The 24,423-nt window shown below is 38.1% G+C and overlaps 1 protein-coding gene across 1 annotated transcript in view; it reads right to left on the bottom strand.

The window, feature by feature from the left end:
* The window catches only part of ARHGEF3 (Rho guanine nucleotide exchange factor 3), a 109,663-nt gene that overhangs the window by 63,643 nt on the left and 21,597 nt on the right, over positions 1 to 24,423 (bottom strand). The window contains exon 3 of the mRNA XM_017732453.1: positions 12,114 to 12,180. Within this exon, the coding sequence (XP_017587942.1) occupies positions 12,114 to 12,180 (67 nt within the window). The remainder of the gene's footprint in view (positions 1 to 12,113; positions 12,181 to 24,423) is intronic.

Here is a 24,423-nt window from a genome sequence, read left to right on the forward strand (position 1 = left end):
TCGCTTCCTGTCATGCAACACACTGCAGGTGTCAGAAGCTGAGGGGTCTGTAATGTCGTGTCTATCTCTGCTGTGGTTTTTCTCTCACACACTGCTTCAAAATAATATTTTAAATAGACAAAAGTGTTTTACAAACAGCCAGTAAGTGATCAGCACCAGTGTGGTGAAGGTAAAGATATACTAACAAGTTTCTAAAATAACAGGTAGGTGTTTGGGAACTTTGAGTCTCTGTAACTGAAACAGTCCATCTCCCACCTGTGCAATTCTTAAACAGCAGCAATGGGCTTTAAACTCAAGGGCAGACAACTGTCTCCAAATGTAGATGTCTCAGCAAACAAAAGAGCTGGTAGATACTGGGCAGAACTTTTAAATATTTATTTTACAGATTTTTTTTTTTAAGTATTTGAACAGTTAGGGGATGTGCTTAGCAGGAGTTCTTAAAGTAACGGAAGCATAATGATAAAAAATGAAGTACAGGGTGTTTTAGAATCAGCCCAGAATAAAGGAGCAAAGATAAGCATGGCAGAGCACCCCAATTTTGCATAAAAGGTCAAGTGCAGGCTTTGATTTTATCACTGGTAGTTCAATATAACTGAAGAATTACATCTCACTCTTAATCTGTCCCTATCCTGTTCAGTTTTTTGTGGTTTGCTCAGATCTGCACAGAGCTGTTTTTGCCAGCTGCAGAATTCTGCACTCTTCCACTTGGCAAGAATGTCAAGATAAATTTAAATTTGGGGAGTAAGATAACAGCAATTCAAACTTCATCTTTAAAAAAAACAAGTCCTTAGTGAGCTGCTGCAATCTTTCTTCTGATTGAAAATTTCTGCTGAGCTTGGAGGAAGAAAATAAAAGGTGAAACTGATACCAGTGAGCAACCAGTTCCTTTGAGAAGAGGAGCCATGACATTACTGCAGACAGAAAATACTGACTGAAAGACCTTTCAGAATGCAGACATTTTAGGCCAAGACTTAAAAAACTACTCAAGTACATCCCTCTTGGTGAAGGCTATTGGCCTGTCTTCCCTGCCCAAAGGTGAGCTAAAATCCAGCCTAGCCACCTTCTTTTCAGACCCTTCCAGCAGAACATACATATAAATTCTATATATAAGCCTGAAATATTTTTCAAGCATTCTTACTCTCTCTTTATTAACTTAAAGGTATTTCTTAAATAATCTTTTACCCCATACAGGAAACCCTAATCCTCTGCTGTCAGAATCTGGTAACACCTCACCCAGGATCAAATACAGGAGTGCAGTTTTCTCAAGTGTTATGATATCTGTAGCCCTTTATTTGCACCAAGGATGAAGTCAGGTAGGCAGGCATTTTCCAATCAGATTTCCTGGTAGCATTTGGATTTCCGTATTCCACTTCCTGGAGACCACAACATGTAAAGACTTTAACTTGTTATGCTTCTTTATATTTGCACTTGCACTACTCCTCAGGCCATCTATAACCACCTGCCTCTGCAGCCATCAGAATTTAAGAAGCCTAAAGGCAGATACTACAGATTTCAGCTTTGTGTCAGGCTTTTTCTCACCAGTCTAATAAACAACATTTAAAGCAGTGTGGCCCCCTACCTGTATCAATCAACACATATTAATGGGATGGCACAACCTGCTTTCTACGATCTGAGGACAGAAAGCATCCTATCTGTGTTTTTTCCCTGCAGTTGCACACACGTCACCTCCAAGGTACTCTGCACTTTGTTGACAGCAGCATCAAGGGCATCCACCTGAAAGAAAGTGCAGCTTGAACTTACTTATATTGTAAACAGCCACACAGGTACCAAGGAAGGAAATCTAAGATACCCTATCTAGATTCCAGACAGCAACTTCCTCAAAAGAATGAGGTCCAGAAATCAGAACTGACAAACTCAAAATATGTAAATATATGAAAGCTGCTCCTTTGGCCCCTGTGTAGTTACAGCACTGTTGCCCACTCCAACAAAACATAAAATGAAACGAGACAGCAGAATGAACATAGGATCGAATAAATAGCCAGAAACATCCACAAAGCTCTGGAAGGGAATTAAATATTGCTGTAACTATAGTTTTCAAGAACAGAGAATGAACACCAGCTATTCATTATTTAAATTTTTTTTAAAAATAAAATTAAAAAATCTGACAACACCAGGTCTCAGAAAGTTTCCTGCCTTAGGATTCTCACTTGTAAAATGCCCAAAGCAGCATCAAGGGCTGCATCAAGGCATAAGGCTGGAGCCTGTCAAATGTTTGTAACCAGCAGCACATGATAAGTCATTATTCAGACAGCATACAGTTTCCAGTTGCTATATCAAAAATCACAGCAAAATGCGAGCAAAGCTACCTAAGCAGATTCACTGTTGCTTTCTTCTGCACAGTTCTTAAAATTATAGATATTTCAAATAGGAAAATAAATACATAAAAACCCTTCTTCCCGGGCAGTATCCTACTGCTGCAACCAGGATTTTTTACTGCACAAAGGGGAAAATACACATCTCAAGTGTTGTGAAGTTTGACCTTGCTCCTTCCAAGGGCTGGGAGAGATGTTCATTAGTAGCAAATTCCCTGTAAGACATCGAAATTTACCCATCCCATCTCTCATAGTACAAACCACTGTATTTGTAGTTTCTCACATATTCTCCCAGAGATAAAGATCTGAGGAACTCTAAGATAATGCTTCCCAGAATGTGAAAAAGATTGCTATGGCTTGCTGAAGACATTTAAAAGAGAATAATTTTTATTTTTGCTTCTAGGACTGTAGTAGTCCAGAAGCAAATGCCACACCAAACTGCACCAGCCACTGAGCAACTGAGGACCCTCAGGAAGTGCTGCAGTTCTCTCCCATCTCCTCCCAGTATCCTTGCAGGCAGGACACAAAATCTAATCTAATCTTTTTAGGATCGGTACAGCTGCCCTCATTTCATGACCTTTTCACAAGGCTAAAGCTCTGCTTTGGACTGGAAGTGTCTCAGAGGACACAAGGATTGTTGAAACCTATGACTGCTACTTCTGAGGATATTTAAGGCTGTGAACAACTGAAAACAGTGCTTGGAAAATAAATAAGTTTTGTAAATTCAGTGGGGAGCCTGCTGGCACAGAGATTGAAACTGTTTTCTCATTGTGCATTATGAGTGTTTTAAGAATACTAAATTTAACGCTCTCTGAAAAGCTTAACAATTTAATCACAATCTAGAAAGAGACACCACCAGTGTACAATTTTTGCATTAAGAACAATGTAATAAATATTTTTAAGTGTGCATTTTACATATCCTTAGAACATTACTGCAAATCATGTCAGAATCATATTATATACACTGCTTCATACATCTTCCATTAGAATGGAATATCCCACTTCAAAACATGTAACAGAATCCAGCAGTTACAAAGATCTGTCATCATGAATGAAATTTAAGAGCTTCAACAGGTCTGAATTTACTTTAAAAATTTTAATTTAGTATTCTTAAAGAAATATTACAGTATGTTCTTACATACGCTTGGATTGTAAATTCTTTAGAGAATGTTTATGTGATATCCAGCAAAATGGAGACCTTGTTTTCTGGTTGCTACTGTAACAATAAAATTTGTTTCCAGGCTGCAATAAATAGAAGACACCACCATACTGCTGTTGTTATGCATTTGTGACAGATTTTAAAAGATGGCCATAATTGTTAAGTGCTGTGTACATTCTAACCACAGCATTAGCTTACAAGAGGAATCTTGCTCTTATGCTTAGAAATAATTAGGATTCATTCTACAACTGAGATGTTTGAGCAAATCTGGCTGTGAAAGCACCTCTGTGTTTGGAATGAATGAGAGCCCTCCTGGAGAAACCAACAAACCACTCAAAATGCTCCTTCCAATCAGAAAGAACTCAAATTTCCTTTTCTTTTCCCATCAGCTCTAGGACTGTTTGTAAGCTGTTTCAGAAGTTCAGAACTTTTCAGGAGGTTTTCCTCCTCTCCTGGTCCTTAAAGGGATTTTGTTTAGCTTTCTGTCACAATTACAACTTGACTAACTAAATTAGAACCTGTGGAACTGCAGAGGGACTGGAAATGGAGAGGTAGATGTTGGAACAAAACTTCCAGTATGGAGGATTTCCCAACTGTCTCTGGCTATGCTTTTGAAACCTTTTCCAAATGTGTAGTCCATCTATTTACTTTTACTTAAAATTTAATCCACAGCTTTAAATAATAATACCTAAGCACCACCAAATTGGAAGTTTTACAATCAGCTTAGAATGACCAGCGAGTTTTTACAGTACAAGCACTAGGAAATAAGAGAACAGACCATCATAACAATTTGGAGAAAATGGAAGGAGCAATGTTAAAAATGGATCTTTGTAACAGGTTGTGATAACACCAAGTTCTCCTGCAAGCATCACAACAAGTAAACAAAACAGCAATTCAAGACCATGTGTGCAGCCATTCATATCCACTAGACATTTGAAAATAAAATTGCTAACAGAAAACACTGTAGCATCAATAAAATACTAATTATAGTTCAAAATTGCTTCTAAAATGTTGGTTTCTCAGACTGAGTGGCACCAAATTCAGCTGGACAACAGCACCAGTCTGTCAACCATTACAGGTTTCTGAAACAAAGTCACAGGAAATAGTAATTTCACATCACATGTTCTCAAAGAGCAGCCACTGGTGGAGTGAGGGGAAACAAAGACAAAGAAATGGGCAGAGCTGGATTTGAGTTAAATTGAACAGGGGTCAAGTTCATCTGCTGCTCAACAAAGAAAAGAACAGTAAATGACAGCAGGAGTACAAGGTTAACACCCAGTATGATTAAAGACAGGAAATCTGCTCTATAACAGAACATCCAACTTAGCCAAAGAGGATCACAATTGGACCTATCTGCTCTATCACATGCTGCTTCTAGCTCAGTATTGTCTGTATGTGCAAAATAGCTGGCATGGAGGGTTTACAGCATATACAGAATATTTCTACTATAAATAACAAACCACACCCGGAACAAAAATAAACTTGTTACAAAGCACTTACAAAGATCCATAAAATAAAACCCTACAACAGTAACAGAATGATTATATGGAGTATTAAAGAAAAAACCAAACCAATTTTTGAAAAGATAAAATTAAATTATACAAAACCCTTCCAAAAGGGAGATGTTACACTATTTTCATTATCAGAAAAATTCAAAGTATTAATTGAATAACTGAGCTTTAGTAAGCAAAAAAGTCATGGGGGAAAAGTCTTGCAGATATGAAAGCGTAAAAGTCTGCGAAGGTCTTTTCATGAATGCCTCAGCCAAGTGCTCCATAAGGCCCTAAATATTTTTGCCCCAAGAAACATAGAATCTAAAGTGTATTTTCTATAACTACCACATAATTAACTTGGAAGCACCTCTGTAAACTAGGTGGAAAGGTTTAATGGCTATGTACTTAACTCATAGATGACTTCAGATGTAAAAGTTGTTAAAGTTTAATAATCAGCTACTGAATTAAGTTAATTAAGTCAGTGCAAATTCCTAAGCAGTACAGCACTCTCTAGGCAGCACAAGCAGTAATAGCCCATAAAACATGCACAAGTTTGTCTACCTGAGTCCCAAACTATTGAAATCCTGGAACACTGAAGTCTAAAGCCCAGCCCACATCATTCTCCTTTGTAACTGATTTATAAACAACTCACAGATGTCTCTCCAGCACGTTCATGATTTTTGCCACATTACTGTATGCAGAGGACCTTGTAATTTACAGTACCCATTGGTTCTACAAAGAGATATGGCCATTTATCACAGGCCTAACAACCAACACATCAACAAACCATGTTTTGCTGGAATTTCAAATACAACATTCTAGCGTGACATGACCAATCTCGCATCACACGCTGTGGGTAGAAGTGACGGTCATCAAACTATGCTGACTCAGCACATGGCTTTGGAGTAATACATTTTTTAAGTCTTACAAATTGTCTAACTGGTCACTCTGAATTGGTTTATGAATTCAGTGTATACATTAAGAATACAACAATGCTGAAGTGTTTTGAAACTGCGGATGGAATCAACTGCTATCCAGTTACGCAAATGCCACACAATGAATTCCTGATAGCATCTCTATTTGTCTGCCAATATAAACCTTGCTGTTCCAAGAGAAATTAGTCTTGTGACTAATCAACAACAGTTCTAATGGTTTGCTCAAAACCAAAACCAATAACAAGCTAAACCATTTAAAACTCCGCCCATAGATTAAGCAGGGAGACATCAAACCCAACTCTTCTACAAACAAAAATCTGTGTCCAGGGTGTCTATTTGCTACCATTTATAAGCTCCTGTCTTCTGAACTAGAAATTCTGTATCACAAAAGGATATTTGTAATGCTCCTTACATTGCTGCTACCAATGGTGTGAAGCTTCCCTGCTCCTGCAGTGCTCCCAAGGAAGAACTGCAAGAACACACTTACAGAATTGCTTCTCACTATTTCTGTTGTCAGGTATCAGGGGCATTCTGGTCCAGGAAAGGTCAAAGCTGGACAGCAGCATTCCAGCTCCTCCACAGAGGCAGACCAAAGGCACGTCTGAGCAGAGCCAGGCAGTAAAAGAGATGAGCTGAGACAATTAAACTCTGAAATGAAAGAGCTTGAACCCACTGTAAGAAGACAGAGGAAGAGATGTAAAAGGAGCCAGTAGCACACAGGAATTCATCATCTGTTGGAAAGCAGAAAAGGAATATGGAATTCTTCTGTTCAAAGACAAAGGGGGATGAGTCAGGTCAGGGACCAAGCATCCACCTGGCATCTCTTTAACCTGCTGCAGGTCAGAAGACACAGGACTCTGCAGAGGTAAAGGGAGGAAGCAGCAGCACCAGAGCAGCCTTGGGGAGCAGGACACCCCTGCCTCAGAGCCTGTCTATGGCATGGGAAGGAACTGACTCCTGACTGCTGTGGCACAACAGGTACAATCATTCCACTCCCAGCTATACTGTGACTACACAAAGTAATCACTTAAAAAAACATGCTGTCAATGACATAAAGTAACCATCCGAGGAGGAGGAGGCTGTTTAAATTGTGCCTAGGAGTATACTGAACTAACAGAAAACCACACATGTTTTTAATGCATATGGTAACTTGTGTTTTTAAATCATACTGGACATACTAAGAGATAATGATATTTAAGCATATTTGATGTAGAGACATTAGTGCATAACTTCGTTTCAACAAGTATGAAAAAAGGCCTGTATGATACCACTTCTAATATGTTTCTGTTACAGGTAACATCATTGCTTAAGCAAACAACTATCAGTGGATACAGAAATTAAGTAAAACCAGGCAGAATCCAGGAGAGGTACAGAGGTGCTTTCTATGGTAGTAAATAATTATGTAATTTATGCAATTAATCATCAAGTTAAAGCCATGAAAGAACTTCTTTTCTCTCTTAGCAATTCTTATCTTTTAATCTTGAGATTCGTGCACCCTGAAAGGGATAACTGAAGTGTGCCAGTCTGCACAAAAATATACTGTTTTCAAAAAAAAAAGTGTGGAAAAGTCTGGAATTCTTCTCATTTGGCATGACGAATATATTTTCCCCCACAAACATTTGTGCAGTAAAACTAGCAAAGAAACCACATCTAAAATTGACTTTCAGCATATTAACACTTATTTATGTCAGCTTTCTCATAAATTAGATCAGCCTTCCTCACAGGTGACCACATCTGCAGCTCAGTTAGATGGTTTTGCAAAACTAGAAAGGAAACAAGAAAGGACGAAATAGGAAGAAGACTCGATGCAATAAATTATCTTCAATCTTCAGTCAACTGTGCACTAAACACATGCCTCAAACTATTTCAAGTACAAAACGTTGGTTTAGATTTCACTATTTTTAGCACTGAAGATCTTCAGCCAAATTTGTTGTGCATGGCAGGGAGGAAATAAAGAAACCATCATAATGGTTCAGATGTCTGCTCAAAGCATGCAGGAAATGATGCTCTCTTGGTGGAACAGTGGAGAGACATATCAGAGACAAGTGCAGACAAAACCAGCATCCTCTTCAGTTCTGCCTACAGCCCAACATTCTTCACTAATCAGGTAATTGATTGACTGGCAGTTTCTTCATAGTCACCTCACACATCGTCATAGCAACACCGTGTACCACTACTTCTGCAAATGTACCGATTTTATTTAAGGTTTGTTGGGTTTGTTGGGTTTTTTGGGTTTTTTTTCTAGAAAAACAATCATTTGAAGACTTCCATTTGCATATCTAAGTCTAGAAGCATATCCTGCTGGCATAAACAAAGTGAGTGCTTTTAAGGGAGCAGGAAGGGAGACAGATAAAGTAGCTGAAATCTCAAACTCTCAAGAGAGATTCTTTTTCTTCTTGAATTCAGAACTTCCTTATTTATAAAACTGACTGCTCTTACTGTGGTAAAACATAGCATACAAGCATATAATTCAAGACTGTATCAAAACTACCAAAAACTACAGAAGCTTTAATCCTGACATCTTCTAATTGTATGTCGATGACTGTACAAATGTAATCCTCATTTGATGGAATGCTTTATGAAATGAAGCTGTTCCCATCCTACACAGCAACATAACACATTATTTCCACAGACACTCAGAGCAGCATATTGACCTGCTCTCTCATAAGCACCAAACAGCAAGGCTGAGGAAAGCCACTTATCTGCATCAAGGTTTTAAGGGAATGGTGGCATGGAGATGAGAAGAACAGTGAGAGTTAATGGCAATCAGAAGATAAAGCAAAAACAGAATTAATACTAATTTCTGTGCCAAGATCTGTGCTGGTGCTTTCTTTATATTCATTATTAACCTGCCTCTGAACTGCCTCATCCCTTCAGATATTTGTGTTTCTTCTCCTTACCAAGTCCCAGGCACAACTTGCTCCCCACCCACATCATCTTACCATCTCAGGGTCAGCACTTGCAAATGTTGAACTGATAAACTTGCAGTGTTATATAGATGTCTTCCTCCACTTTGTGCTTCCATCTCTCTACTTTTACACTCACTAGCTTACCTCCATTTCTATATTTTATCCATTTCCACTCTCTTTCTCTCCCAATTCTTTCACAGCTGTTTGCTTTCTCCACCCTGACTATCCCTCTCTCCAAGCTGCAGATTCCTCCTCTTTCCTTCTCCAATCCTATATCCAGGATAGGATTTTGCTTTTATTCCTTTTCTATATTCTGTATTTTATATTCCTTTGCTTTATTCCTCTTCTATTTTAAGTACCACATCTAACACCTAATCTTCTATGTTCTGGTCTTCCCTTCAGTGTGGGATATTCTTATCTCCACAGGTTCTGTTTCTTCCTCAGGAATGATAGTTCTCACTATAAATACTTTCCCTCTATAATAGTCATTTTCTGGACACATGACTATAAAAATCTCTTCAAACCCCAAATTAACCTGATGTCTTCTGCGTATGCAGGAGGAGATTTACAGCAAAAAGATTTCACTGCTCAGTAACTTTAAGTCTAAATTTTATCCCAACCAGGTTTGATTTACTCAGTTAAAAAAAGAAAAAATTAATAAACGCCTTTCTTCCCACTGATATCTAAACACTGCCCAAAATTCTGGAAGACACTGCTACCACTATCTAAAAATGACAGAAACATGGTATCATTCTGACATGAAAATCCCCATTGAGAGAGTTAAATGCGATCTCTAACCACAAGGCTCGAAAGAGCTGCTCAAGATGGAAATCAGCTTCTTCTGATAAATTAAGTAAGGAAAAGAGAAGTGCAGAGGAGTTTCTTTGGTAAATGTGTACCATCTGGGCCTTCCTTATCTTACTCTGAGGTTTACGTTGGTGTATGTTCAAGGCTTCTTTAACATGTCCCTCTATCAGCATGATACTGGGACATTGAAACTGAGTGAACTGACTGCAAAGTGAGGACAGGGAGATGAACACAATGTTGCAATTCTGTGCTAATCACTTTATTCTTTATTATTTTTTGTGACTGTTGAAATGATCCTGTATTATAGTCTGTAATAATAGATATAGTAGTTAAAAAAAAACATAGCCATGAGTAAGTCAGCTCCAGAGTTGTGTTTGTTATACTCAGCTGTGGCTCTGCTCCACTGTCAACATTAACCTAGCTCTTTTAGCCAGCAAGGTTTTAGTCATGTTTGAGAAAAGACATCAAAGCCAACCTATTATCTTTCACCATCTCTATGAAAACCTGTGTGACTTCAAGTCTGCTTACTGGGCTTTTCATAACACAATTTTTCCATCCATCAAAATAAAGTTAATGCTCACACAATGCAAACATCAACAGACACTTAGCTCTCTCTTTTCCAGTGCTCAGCTATCTTGGCTTCAGCATCCAAACAGATCAAGTGAACGACTCACACAGGTTCTTCCCTCGATGCAGCCATTTGTTTCAAACAACTGCAACTGCCTACTATGCACTGTATGAAATACTACAGCTGTAGAACTTGACATCTGTGTAAGTAGCAAAATTTTAAGTTTCCTTAAAAATAAGGTGGCAGTCACCTGCCACCGATCTTCATTTCCACACATGAAGGAAGCACACTGAAGATCCATTAACTTGCTGCCTGTTTTCTCTAATACTACTATTCCTACCTCCTTTCAGGTTCTTGATTCTGAAGTGTTTTACTCCCCAGTTTTCTGTTCTTTGTGTACAGCTCGCTCCACCTGCACCACACAGGATCACAGACCTCATGCTGCCACTGTTAAACCAGCCCTATGTCTTTACTTCAGTGAGCTACTGCTCTGAACTTGGGATCATTGTTTCTTCAGCTACGACTCACACCTACAATACTCTTCCTACTATTTTCATGCCCACCTTCTTCCTCAATTACTTTTCCAGCATAGCTGGGAGAGAACTGGGGGAAACACTGAGTCAATTTTATTTTTAAACTAGCTCTGCACTATATAATAAATCTACAGCTTAGAGGTTGTTGATATTTTGCCTACACTCTTGACAGGGCTGTTGTGAGGGAACTATTCTCTCAGTATCACTGACAACTTCATCCCTAACACAATAACAATAGAATAACACAAGAAATAGTGACAATAAAAAGCTCACAGTAACCAATAGTGGATGCTCTATTTAAAACACCAAATTAGAATGCAAAAGCCAGTACCAGATATTGTAAAAAAAAATTTTTTTTAATGAAGTCTACCATATTATAGCAACACAGATCAGTAAATCTGTCAATACCATTTACTCTTTCAGCAAAGCACTTAAGTAATGTCTGTCTACTTAACTATTTTGTTGGAAGAAGCTCAGAGAAAACAAATTTATATGGTCTCCCAAGTACAAGTCAGTCCACATTACAGGTAATGGTAATTTAGTGTTTGCAAGGCAGAAAAGCCCTTCCTTTAACCAAAAGATTACTATGACTTAGATACAACATGCAGTGACTTCTCTTGGACTGTATCCCAGGCTCCAGCACTTACACACATGGCAAACACACCACTGCCATTGCAACACCACCATCACATTAAGTTTTACACCAAATGGTGTAAGGGTTCACAGGCCACAGGAGACGGAGAGGGGATAACAGATGACTCTGAACAAATTAACCTACCTAAGAAGCTACCTTGGAAACCTGAAGAGGACAAGAATAAAAGCTCCTGATACCCCCAGCAAATATTAAGATTCTCAGTGTCACTTGCATTGCTTTTTCATGTATCTTTTCAGTCAGTTTCTGTGGGAACACACAAGTTTCCATATTTCCTTACTCAGCCATGCAAATAGAAATAAAACCAATTCCCTTCTGCCTTGTAAGAGGCTCACATAAATTTTTGTTACAATTTAACTGTACTTCTGCAAAGTTTACATAATACAAACTTTCAATAACTTTACAAATATCTACATTAAAGAGTATCAGTCCAGTTTTCATTATTTATTTTCAGATATGAAAACACACCCTATTTTTTTTTCGTTTAAAGTAGGTTAATGTATAGTGTGATTATGTCCCGCACCCCTCATAATACAACCAATCACTTTAAAAAAAAAAAGCTGGCATTTTTAAAAAGCCTTTTAGAAGGGTACAAAATTTAAAGTTCTAATTGTTTTGCCATTATTTTAGTCCTCACAGATCATGGTTTAAGTACAAAGTTACACTGCAACAGAATGAAGCAGGAGGGAATGCTATAGTGTAAACAAAACAGTACTAAACTTACCCCTCTGAAATTCCAGCCCTTGGTGGAAGGAAACAAGGAAAAGTTATTCTGTTGCTGCTGTTTTGGCCTGCAAGATGAGACAAAGAAAAGTGTTTACATTTTCAGCTGCCATATTTTCTACCTCAATAACAGAATGACAATAGAGGGAGAAAACACATGCTTCAAGTACTAAGACACTTAGACCTCCTTGGCTGTACCTCTGACAGGTTTCTGTCTTCAGTGTTAAATATTTTAATTCAGACTGAGCACTAAGGGACATGGCAGCCTTTCATGCCTTCAGAGATGCTCTGACTTGATGTCTGACAGCAACTTATTCCTCCCACTGATTTTCAGCAGAGACAACCTTGACCCAAACAGTCTGTGAAGCTGCAATTATACCACGTCATGCAAGATGGTGCAGCTGGACAGGAGGGGGACATTTCACATCCTTTCATGCTGACAGTGGAGCTACACAAAGCTGTAAAAAGCAAGGTAGCCAGCCTCTTGTGTGATGCTAAAAACTAGAAGCTGACTTCTGTTTTTGTTCCTTAAAAAAAAAAAAAAAAATTTCTTTCTCCTACCCTATAATTAACACTGTACAATTATGTCTGAAAAGTAACCATAACATGGCCCACTTCTCTCCTAATGAGCGCTTTTCACCAGTAAGATCTTCAATTAGTTCACAAAGGTAGGCAAACGTTGCTGAGATTTTACACATGGAGTCAGATCAAAGCTCGAGTGACCTGCTGAAGCTGACCAGATCAGCACATGGTTTGGCAGCAGGACCCAAGTGCTGAGCACACTGCACCTCCAACCATGCAATTAGACACATTACAGAAGCGACTATGAATAGTAACAGGAACACAAAAACTTGGTTAAAAAATAGCAAATTAAATGGCTGCTTGTCAAACCTCACCATCCAACAATAACACAACAGATATTGAAGTTAAAGCACTGAACTAACACGCAAGTTCTTCCTGCTGCTTATAGCTCCTGAAGGACTCCAACACACCAGACCCCTATCTCTTTCCTTAGAGTCAGGATAGCAATAGTTTCCACTGTCTTTTTTTCTGTTTTTTATTGGTGTAAAATATTTGGTGTACGGATGCTTTAGTTTCCACGTTCATTAAAGACATCATAGAGCTGTGATCACAGTAAACGTTTTTAGATGCCAGCATAACACAAAAAATTATAATCATGACAATTAAGTAATTTTTGTAACATCAAAGGATGAGATGTAAATCTTCTTAGTTCTTCACTGCACCAGCCTGCCAACCAGAAAGAATATTAATATTGAAGTGCATAGGTAAAGTCATTAAAGAGCACAAGGCAGCACACACGACAGATTTTAGTGTTAAAGACTGCCCCACTAATAAATCCTCCTCTACTGCAGCTTTCCAAGTTAAAATATTATGAAATTGAATTTCTAACCTAAAAGCCTCACTGGAATAATAAGTGCATTATAAAAAGAGAAAAATGTGATTAACAAGAGCGACTTACACAAATTATCAATTGTCCTAATGGTGTTTTGCACCTTTTTATTCACAGATGATCTCACACTGGAACCAGTCAGGTTTTTGAGAAAGTACTGCGAGCTTTCTATAAAGTTGTGCTCCTTAGTAATTTTTAAAAAAATATATGTTTGAACTTACATTTCTTCATTTTTATCTTATATTTTAATGCTGTTCATGCATTTAATTTCCCATTTTGTTAAGAATTGCAGTAGTTCTATACTAATTAAGATGAATGTAGGGGAAGCAAAAGACATTTCAACTTCAACAAAGCAAGTTTTATGACAGTTTAGACAATATTTCAAAGGAAATGAAGACTTAATTAAAAATTATCTCTCCCCACAATCATTCTGTAATGAGAACTGAGAACTCTTTAGTAAGCAATAAATTTGTCATATCATCCATCTGCACTCAACTAAAGTCCATCCAGCAGAAGAAGGATGACTAAGCAATTGTTATCATCAACCTGTAACTTTCCCATTCGTTGATAGCAACCCAGACTACACAAAAACAGCCAGTCTTTATAAAGAGCAAACATATCAAATCTACATTTTGCCAGTTTTCACAATAGGTATCCTCTTTCCTATTATCAATCAAGAGCCTTACCTCATTTTGGTGAGAACGAATCTCCCCATCATTCACAGTGGTCTGCTAACTCTTCATTTTAATACTACTGTGGCACTATTAAAGGGTCTTAAATGCAGCAGCCTAATGAAACAACGTCGTTTTACTGAACAGTGTTAATTAAAAAGTCAGAGAAACATATGGAGGTCACTCTGTGTTCCTCCATGGCTTGCTGACCTGATCTGATACAATCAGGGTACAACAAAATTCTTCACAATTTTTTTTTCCACCTAATGTGTGCATCACTCTTCTAAAACCAAACTGAAGCATTAGACTCATTTAGCACCCTATGTGCTACCTTAAATGCTTTCTTCAAAAATTTTCACTCTCATGCATTTGGCCTGATTATTACTTCCCTATTTTCTACTCTACCAGGGGCATTTGAAGTCTAGAACACAGTGAATGTTTCAAGTCCACTTTCCCATTACAAGCGAGCACTTCATACAGCCCATCTCAAACGTACCAAGGTACTAGAACTGTGGAAGGACTGTCCCACTGTTTTCCTGAAAGACTGTTTCAGAAATCTCGCTGTTCCCATAACCAGGAATGATCTAGGTTAAACATATTTGTAAATTGTTTATGATCACCATTCTGAACAAACATTTTTCAGCCGAACACACCCCTAAATCAAAATGAAGTGACATAAAAATTCTGATTCTCAAATGCACCTCAAGTGACAAAACATAGTTCTATCAAAAGCAAGACCTCATTTACAGTTTTCAGTTTGGTCCCTCACTAACTTAAAGTTATTTTGATCTCTTGGTCTTCCCATCTGTCAACATCAGTGAAAACTCTACTGAAAAAAAATTGAAGTATTGCAGATTTTTCAGACAGATTTTAAATTAATGTTTTGCTTTTTTTTTTTTTTTTTCTTTCCCCTACAGGACAATATTACTGTTACTTCAGATCATTCTGTTTACTGGATAGATCCTTTCTGAAATACAGCAGCACATGAGCTAATTAAGAAACAGCCTATGTTATAAAACTATTAAAACACCAAATTACTATTTGATATTTTAAATACAAAACTGTCAAAGAATTCTATTTTTTAAACAGCCAATAGATACTACACTTTGGTAGGGGGGATACCGGTCCAATAGTGTATTAAACAAACTTGGTTCAGTAACAAAATAATTTACAAGACCAATAATAAAAATCATCACTGGCATAAGTAGGTAGCAGATAGAACAAAATAAAACAGCTTGAAGAAAAAAGGAGGAGATATTAACAGGGATTAAAAGTGATGAGCAGACCTGACTTTTAGAGGCACATAAATCTAAAATAAATTACTCAGATACTATATAGTAAGGCTTTTTCAAACGTCAAGGACGAGGCAGGGATGGTTCCTATAACTGAGTGCACTGTGCTGAACACTCTTGAAATGCACCAAATAGGTTATCACGGACTAGATTATGGTAAGAAAAGGAAGCACAAAGGTAAAGAAAGCAGGAGTTCCTCCCTAAAATTACTTGCAACATGAATCTCAAAGCTGTAATTTCTAATACTTGACCTTTCTTACACATGGATCTCTTTTTGTTTAGCCAAAAGGCACCAAAGCATTTTCTCCTCAGCACCACAGTGTTAAGAAGGAAAGACTGAAGGGTGAGGATATAAAGGAACTCTCCAGACTGTGGGAGGGAGGGGTCACCAAACCCTCCATCTGAGCTTGGCTTGGGGATCACTATGGAAAGTTTACCTTGGGAATAAAACCTTAAGCCAAGTCCCTCCACTGTGAGGAAAGCACAAGCAGAGACCTGTCCCTTGGAAAGGCAGCCCTGAAGAAACTCAGCATTGAGCCCGTCCCTCTGAGTGTCAAACTGCTCCTCCTCATCAGCAGAAGTTTTAACTGTGTATCCTCCATTTCATCCTTAAGCTCCAGCAACGTAAGCCAGGACATGGCATCTTCATGCCTTAGTAACTAAAACATACCTTAGATCCCTTGAAACATTTACCAGGGAATGACTGACTTGCTTACCTGCTAGCTCCTAGTGATCCTGCGGTTCAATAAGAATAATTTAGAATTTTACTGAACTAAACTTTTGTTACTGCAGGAACTTCTGACATTGGTAATACCCTCTGTGTTCTGGCACTTTCTTTGACCAACTGCTTCTACCACTATTTTGCAGCCTAGGGAATAAAATGCATTTGTCCTTAAGATGGGCAGGGTTTTCTGTTTAGGTTCCCTCACACACATACTATGGATATATTATAAAAATATTTATATAAGGCCAAATTAACATGCCTTCCAGAATAAATCAGTGGAGCTTTTCTATGCAACTTTTACTGTGCTGTAGGTTAGTTATATAATGACAATTGGTAGGTAAGTGTATAAAGGAATCTAAAAACTAAAATACAGACTGAATGTTTTAAAGATTCTATTACATTTACTAACAAAAGTGCGTTATCTGCCTTGAAGCACGATGGTGAGTTAAGTTTATGGCAATTTAGATTAAGCTCACGCAACTTTTATATCTTTATCTGATCCTCCAGTCTATCTGCACACAGAATCACTGACTACAAGGGTATCTTTTAGATATGAATATCCAAACTGTTCGTGGTCTGTTTAAAATATTCAGCTGCTACATCCGTTCAAAGATAAAAGCTCATTTCGCAAATCTACATGAATACTCAGATAATAAAAGCAAAGCTCAAACCACTTAGAGACAAACTGTGCTAAGTAAAAATTCTTTTCAATCTGCAAAAATAAAGGTTGTTACTACAGCTGTGAATATTTTACAAAGATGCTGTTAAATAATAAATAGTACTTACTGCTCAGATCTGTTCTTTTTGATGTCAGCTGCTCAACCTATCAAAAATGTACACTAAGACACAGGTCACAAAAGCACATTGATTTTAACACACTGGAATAGTTGCAATATTAAATTTCACACACAGAAAATGTCGAAGTGGTTTACCTGGTGAAGCCTGAGATGTGCAAGAGCATTTTAGCTTTGAACAATAGTTTTGAATACTGATTTTCTTAGATATTTTAAGCAACAGATAATAATGTACCTTTGGTACTGATTTTAAAAGCAGAAAAAAAGCTCATGCTTTGACCTACTTAATAAAAAACATTAACTCATCCATTTGTAATCTCAACTACTACTTCTCTTTTATACTAGGCCTGTGCGTTTTGGCCCTAAAAGGAGATTGTGGAAAATTCCATTTATTTTCCAGAAGCGTAAAACAAATCTAACACAACAGAATCGGGCTCAGAAAATATTTAAGTTCCTATAGAGAGTTTACTTGATGGGATTTTCTTGCTAAAGGCAAAGTAACTCCAAGACTGGGTGCATGTTTCATTTGCCAGGGCCCCATCCTGCAGACAGGAGCTCATCACAAATGGGTAACTGGGGGTGGGGTGGCCACTCAGCTGAGCAAGACTGAACACTTCGTATCTTGAGAGAAACAAAAATACTGAGAAAAAAACAATGACTGATTTTCAGCTGCTGTGCTGACTTCCTGAATGTGAACATAATCTTTTATTGTCCTACTATCGTGAACTGGCATAAACGCATTAAGAAAGAAAAACAGCCCCTGTGACTGTGGCTGCAAAAAGCAGGTACATGTAGCAGTGAGCTATCACACACCTACTCTTTTCCCATGCTTTCTGCAGAACATGTTTATTTATACTGTGAATCAATGCACCCTACCATAAAATATCCCATCACTAGCAAAACCCAAAGAAGCTACAAAATGCTTTTTTTTCGTATCTGTATTTGACTGCTTTCCTGGAAAAATGAAAAACATCTCTATGAAAGATGAAAATAAAAAAATCTGAAGGCCAACTGAAGAGCTATGTTTCGATCTAAAAATCAGGTATTCCAAATGATAGAACGTTTCACCTTCTGAAGAATAACAAGCTTGATTTAAAGCTTTTACCATAAATTATTTCTTCATTTCTAATTACTGCAAGTTAATGCAATAAATGCCATCAATATACATCACTATAAAAGTATCCTCCCTGATATACATGAACTCTGGTCACATCTGAAAGAGAAATCCCTGGCTGACGCCCAACAGGAGGACCCAGACTTTTCTGCTGTTTGACAAAGGTACAGCTGCATTAATGCTGGGGAGGATGTGAAGAGAGTCCTGTGTTATGTTTCTGTAACAAAATATCACCATTCATGAATATTGTAAAAGGCTGAGATGAGAGAGGTAATTCACAGCCTTACTTTGACTATGCAGCCTAAAAATATTCTTGTATCGTTTCAATTATGTTCTGAAGAAAAAACGGCAATAACACTGGTTAATTTTTAGTCATTACCTCGTCCCACTGGTGTATCTCAGAGACACGCTGAATTCTTTACAGGGAGAACAACTGCTCATTCAAAAGAAATGTTTGCTCATTTCCACCCAACAGCCACAGAGGATCCTGTGGTCCATGGGAAAAACAAGATCTGATGGTAAGGCTTAAATGCCCCATCATCACAGCATCAGAAAAAGCCAAGCCTCGGGGCAAAAACCACAACACTCATGCTCAAGGAAAGACAAGTCTGCTTCATTTTGTTTTCAAACTAGAACCTAAGGCTGGGAAATCCACTTAGGTTAGCAAGACTGTATACTTGCTGGTTTGACAGAAAAAAAAGGGTTTTCACACAGAGAAATCAAACAAGGGATTTCATAGCTGCTAAAAATCCACCCAAACAGCACTTTCAGCTCAGCCATAGAGAACCTACTAACACCCTCAAAATCCACTCAAGTGCCATCACATCATGTTCTTGATAAAGGAAATGGGTGCGTTCTGAAAGCCCTTTCTGTTTGGGTTCATCTCATCTGGCTCTTTCTGAAGGTAAACTTGAGTTCCTGTGGAGCTGTGATTCACTAACAGGCATTCAGAGAGAACAGAAGGACTGAACAAAGAGGATAACAGTACTTAAAACAAGTAACATCTGGAGGCAAGTCGGTCCTATACACGATTTTAAACTACACTGCTGGCTCCTTATCCTTCATTTGCAACTTCATATTTTTCTGCATTACAGTTTGTATTTCACCTGAAAAGGCAAAAAATGTACGTTTGTAACTAAAACGTCATATAGGATCATCATTATAGTCCACTTAGAGACTTCTCTGTGTTGGAAAGCAAAACATTCCTGCATACTTTTCAAGAGAGCTGTGTGATACTTTCACACCTTGCTCTCAAGGATATGGCACTAAGCCAGTCAGTCAAGGAAAGAAATCTGCTTTGATTAAATGTGATCAGTTATAGAGGAGTAACTTTCAGCATAATGTTTCACTGAGCAAGACTGTTCTTGCTCGAAGGGTTTTACACTGAATGACAAGAACCACTCCTGCAATCTCTATGCAGACAGACCAGAACATCTTATCTTGAGATTGTAACAGGCCTGTCACCACCAGAGCTAATAAACTAAACTTTTCCAAGTGAATGCAGCTATGCCCATAACTTATCTTCAGCATGCAGTAACTGCCTCTCCAGGAAAGTCAAATTATACCACAATTTTCTGTCTCCATTAGTTCTGCCCTCCAGCATGCCTAAAGGATTGGAGACTGTCATGGCAAATTCCATTTAGCTACTTTGTCACATAGAGGTCAATAACTTGGATGTAAAAATCTCACCAAAGTTTAAATTCTGCAACATCCTCGGGCCTTGCTCAGAACACAAGCATTTTATGATGGCATAACTACACCATGGACAACAGAAATTCTCCCACACTTTGAGCATTGTCAATTAAATAAAGAACAGAATATTAAGAAGTGGGGGGAAAGTCGGAAATTCATAGAATAATACCATCATTAAGGCTACAAAATACCTCCAAGATACCCAACCTGTGACTGATCACCACCATGTCAACTAACCACAGCACTCAGTGCCACATCCAGCTGTTTCTTGAACTCTTGCAGGGATGGTGACTCCATCCCATCCCTGGGCAGCCCATTCCAATGCCTGACCCCCCTTTCAGTGAAGAAATTCTTCCTGATGTTTAATCTGAACCTCCCTTGATACAGCTTGAGGCCATTTCATCTTGTGCTGTCATCTCCTCTTGTCCTCCTCACGTTAGCAATAGCAAAACCTTTCATGGGAAGTTGCACTATTTATATCAAGCCTGAGGGACAAAGCTTCAACTTTTTAAACCTTTTGCCATTTCTAGAGATTTTTTACTTAGAATTTTTTTTTTAAATCCCAAATCATGATACTTTATCTCTTTTTCCTTTGGGTGTTGTTTTAAAGACAAGCATCCAGTAAAACCTGGGAGAGAGCACTTACAATCTATTAGATTACCAAGACCAATAACAATAACAAATGCAACAAAATATTTAAGATACTCACAGCTGAAACATCTGTATGCATGTGATATCATTATGTGATATATAGCTGCAAGTTATCAAGATCAAACTATGGAGCTTTTAGATTTACAAAGACATTTTTGCTTGTAAGACTTTCACCTGCATTACTAGCAAATTGTACACCACAGGGGCCCAAATAAATAGTGATTTCACCTCCATTTCACCACATTTCCATCTGCACAGTAATTCCTATTAAGTTGCATAAATAACTCTAAGAGCAACTATCAGTCCCCGGAGCTTAGAAAACTATTTTCTCCTCATATATAACAAAGTGCTCTTCACTATTTTCTTATTCAGCTTTAACAAATTTTTTTAGATCTCAAAAATAATTTTCAGAGTATTTAAAATATTTATTAGTTTAGTTTCCCTTTTCTTAATAAAACTCATTAGAACTTTTCCTTGCGGCCACAAATCCCCTGAGCACCATAAGCATTTTGTGTTACTCCCTGACAGTGAAGCTACCAAATCAAGCCCTGAAATGCTTTCAAGTTTAGAAGTTTATTCATATCATAAACACCAGACTGGTTTCCCCTTTGTTCTGAATGAAAGTGAAATAAATATGAACAAGGCAGTTGTATGCCAACAAAGGCCAGTTTACAAGTACAAGGAGAGCTAGATTTAACAACAAACAGTTTCAGGATATTTCATTTAACACTGACAAATTTATTTCTGAAAAAAACAGGAGAGTTTTTGAAGGCAATTTATAAATAGATGCTGAAGTCAACAAATACTGACCTCTACCATGTGACTTGTGTGATCCTGACCTTTGTTGCACAGTGAGGTCAGAAGGCTACCAAGATAGTTTTATCTTCAAGAAGGATGTAAATAATTTACATAATGACTAATACTGTTAATAAAAACCAAGTCATAGCTCCTGAGCAGAAGATTTTGTACTACAAATTTGGCTTAAGAAGTTTCTTTACAACATAAAACATTTGAAGCCGGTGCCAAATTTTGCATCTAATGTTTCTAACACTTTTCATTGGTCTGTGGGATGATACTTCAGCAATACATTGAAAGGGTGTTTCTACTCTGAAACCAGACACACCTGTCAACATATGTGGGTTTCTATGCAAGAGAATGACTTCCTATTAAGTAAGCAAACCCCCATACTTTCACTGAAGGGACATTTAACCTGAGATGCAAAAGCAAAATGTTTTCAGTTAGTTATTATTCACAGCTGGGTTCCCGTGGGAACATTCACTGTTGCCATAGTAATTACTATAGAAACCCTGAATGCAATGGAGTCAAACCTGTTGAAACTGTGGTACCATTAAAGCTCCATTCAAAATAACCACTCAGGACAGAAAACGTTCACTAATATCTACTTTTGCCAACAACAAGTTAGGTTTTCTAGTCTCTTCAATATCAATACACTAACTACGTTAATTTCAGCCCAAGACCATTTTACAAAAGAAACATGAAACCTTGTTAAAATAATCTTCTTACAAGTACAGAATCCTTTATTTTAAACTAACATCATACCAGTGACGGCTCTGGAAGGGTTCATATGTGTTGTCCCAGGTCAAAGAAGATTCATTAAAAAGTTCATTTATCAGTAGGAGATATCTGGAGCTAGGTTTTTTTTCCAAAATGCATATATATGTATATATAAAAAATAAAATTTATCTCTATGGATACATATTCACACTCCTATACTTTTTCTTTCCTTCTTGATTACTATCCCTGCAAAATCAAGCATTAACACATGAAGTGAGGCAGGAAATGGGATTTTGCTGTAAAGTAGACCAGTGATGAGCCACCAATGGAAGAAATTAGTACCCACACATCTGCACACACAGTTTTGTTCTTTATTTTCATCAGGTTTTTGGTTTTTTCCAGACACTCTCCACTATTAGGTTTCTTCAGAAACTTTTAATGCCATGCCTTTAAATTAGAACACATTTATCTTTGTTCTTACTCTTGCTGATAGCTAATGTATTCGGGTTTCAGCGAGGTACATTAGAGACACACACTGCAATATTCCATTATAAAAACTGAAAAGCTCCCTACTCACAAACACAGGAGAACAGGCTTTTTCAGCCTCTATACAGAAAGCACTGGAACACAAGGACAATATTCTCAGTCACTACAGCAGCTGAAGTAAGAGTCAAACCACAAGGAAAGAAATCAAACAGATGTTGATTTGATCAATGATGATGCAAAAGCATTTAATGTTTCCTTTATGGTCACAGATACCAGAACTACTGTTGCTAGCCATAGGTGAGTGATCCTACTCCTAAATATGTAAAGTGCATTTCTGGAGGCAAGCTGTTGGATTTTTTCCAGTCACTTAAACTGTATCTCTTGATTAATAAAACACTATCTGTGCTTTCAGGACAGCATTTTTCATTTCCAAATGTGTCAAAAACGCTGTTCTGTGATTCTATGAACAGATGTGAGAGAGTTCACTTCATCTGATACTCTCCCCACCTCCAACTGAAGAGTGGTCACACATCAAGGACTTCAGGCTGCTGCAAGATTCACTAACAATATTATCTAAGAGCCCTACAAGCAGATCTCCCAACCCCGACAACTTCAAACCGAGAAAGAAGAGATATGCAGTGATTTGACGAGTCAATCACTCAGAAAAGTGGCACAGTAATGAAGAACAAGCTTGCAAGTCTGATGTTCCAGTATGGGCTCTTTGCTCAGGGTAAAGATTGAAGATAAAAGCTGCTTTCTCACTTCCAAGAGACCAAAGCGGAACAAGAGCGAGGTGAAGCCGCATTCGCATCCCATGCACGGCATGGGGTGAGATGTGACCTCGTGATCTCAGCCAGAACTAAAGATCAGGGGTTTAGCGCGGAGCACACGCAGTGACAGCACAGCCTCAGCTCGCTGCTGCACACACAGTCTCTGCTGGGGCAGCTGAGCAAGGTCCTTCCAGTGGCAGCAGCCCCCAGGCTGTGTCCCACACCTCAGCTCTCACCACCTCTGTGCTCCCCTGCCATGACAGGGATGTGGTCAGCTCAGGGCAACACTTGTGCTGCTGTTCTTTACCAGGGATGTGAGTGGCCACGCTCTCTGGGGCCCTCTCTCACCATGCTTGTGCTAACTGGGATCTCTCACCTCAACCCACACACAATTATGTTAAAACTGGAGTTCATATGGTCTGGTATTTTTCATATCTACTAAAAAACGAAACTAGGCAATGAGTTCAAAAGCTGCTGGCAAGACCAACAGCCCAGTCACATGTCATTTCCTGGGGAAACCAGGCTCTCTTCAAACCACACACACACCTTTTGCAAGTCTGACTTGCTGAGGTACCTTGAAAAGCAAAGAAAATGGTTCCAGAACTCCAAGCTGCCATGTCCCTTGGCATCCTACTGAGAAAGATAAAAGTTGGGGGGTTATTTGGTTGGATCTTTAAACTCAAAATGTGTCATAACTTTTATTCTTCAAGTAAATCTATGGAATGGGGGAAAAAGGCTGTTCTTTAAATTGTCATAATGAATCAACCTCCCTATGTGGGAAAAAATGAAATTATTTTTTCTCCAAGTTCATAGAATCAGGTGACTCTTCTCAAGAGAGAAATATTTAAAATTACTAACAAGTGAAAAATATTAAATGTTATTCCTTATCCACAAAGATAAACATTAACACTGTGTCTGATACGCAAACAAGCTTTAAAATGATCACTAAATTAAATTGTGAAAAAAAAAAAGACAAAAAAACCCGCAAAAAAGAAGCATCACTATATTTTTAAGTTATCTTTAAATGGAAACCTGATCAGAACAGTTACATCTTTGCTTTAGTGGCATATAAACAGAGTTGCACTACACTCGTAATGGAGTTCTACTGCGAGCAAAAGCCTCAGCTAACAAAAAAAAACCTTGCCCTATAGTGCATTTGAGATGTAACTGATTGCTAAAAGGCTATTAAGG

The sequence above is a fragment of the Corvus brachyrhynchos genome, unplaced genomic scaffold (genome assembly GCF_000691975.1).
Source record: "Corvus brachyrhynchos isolate BGI_N302 unplaced genomic scaffold, ASM69197v1 scaffold4, whole genome shotgun sequence".
NCBI lineage: Eukaryota > Metazoa > Chordata > Aves > Passeriformes > Corvidae > Corvus > Corvus brachyrhynchos.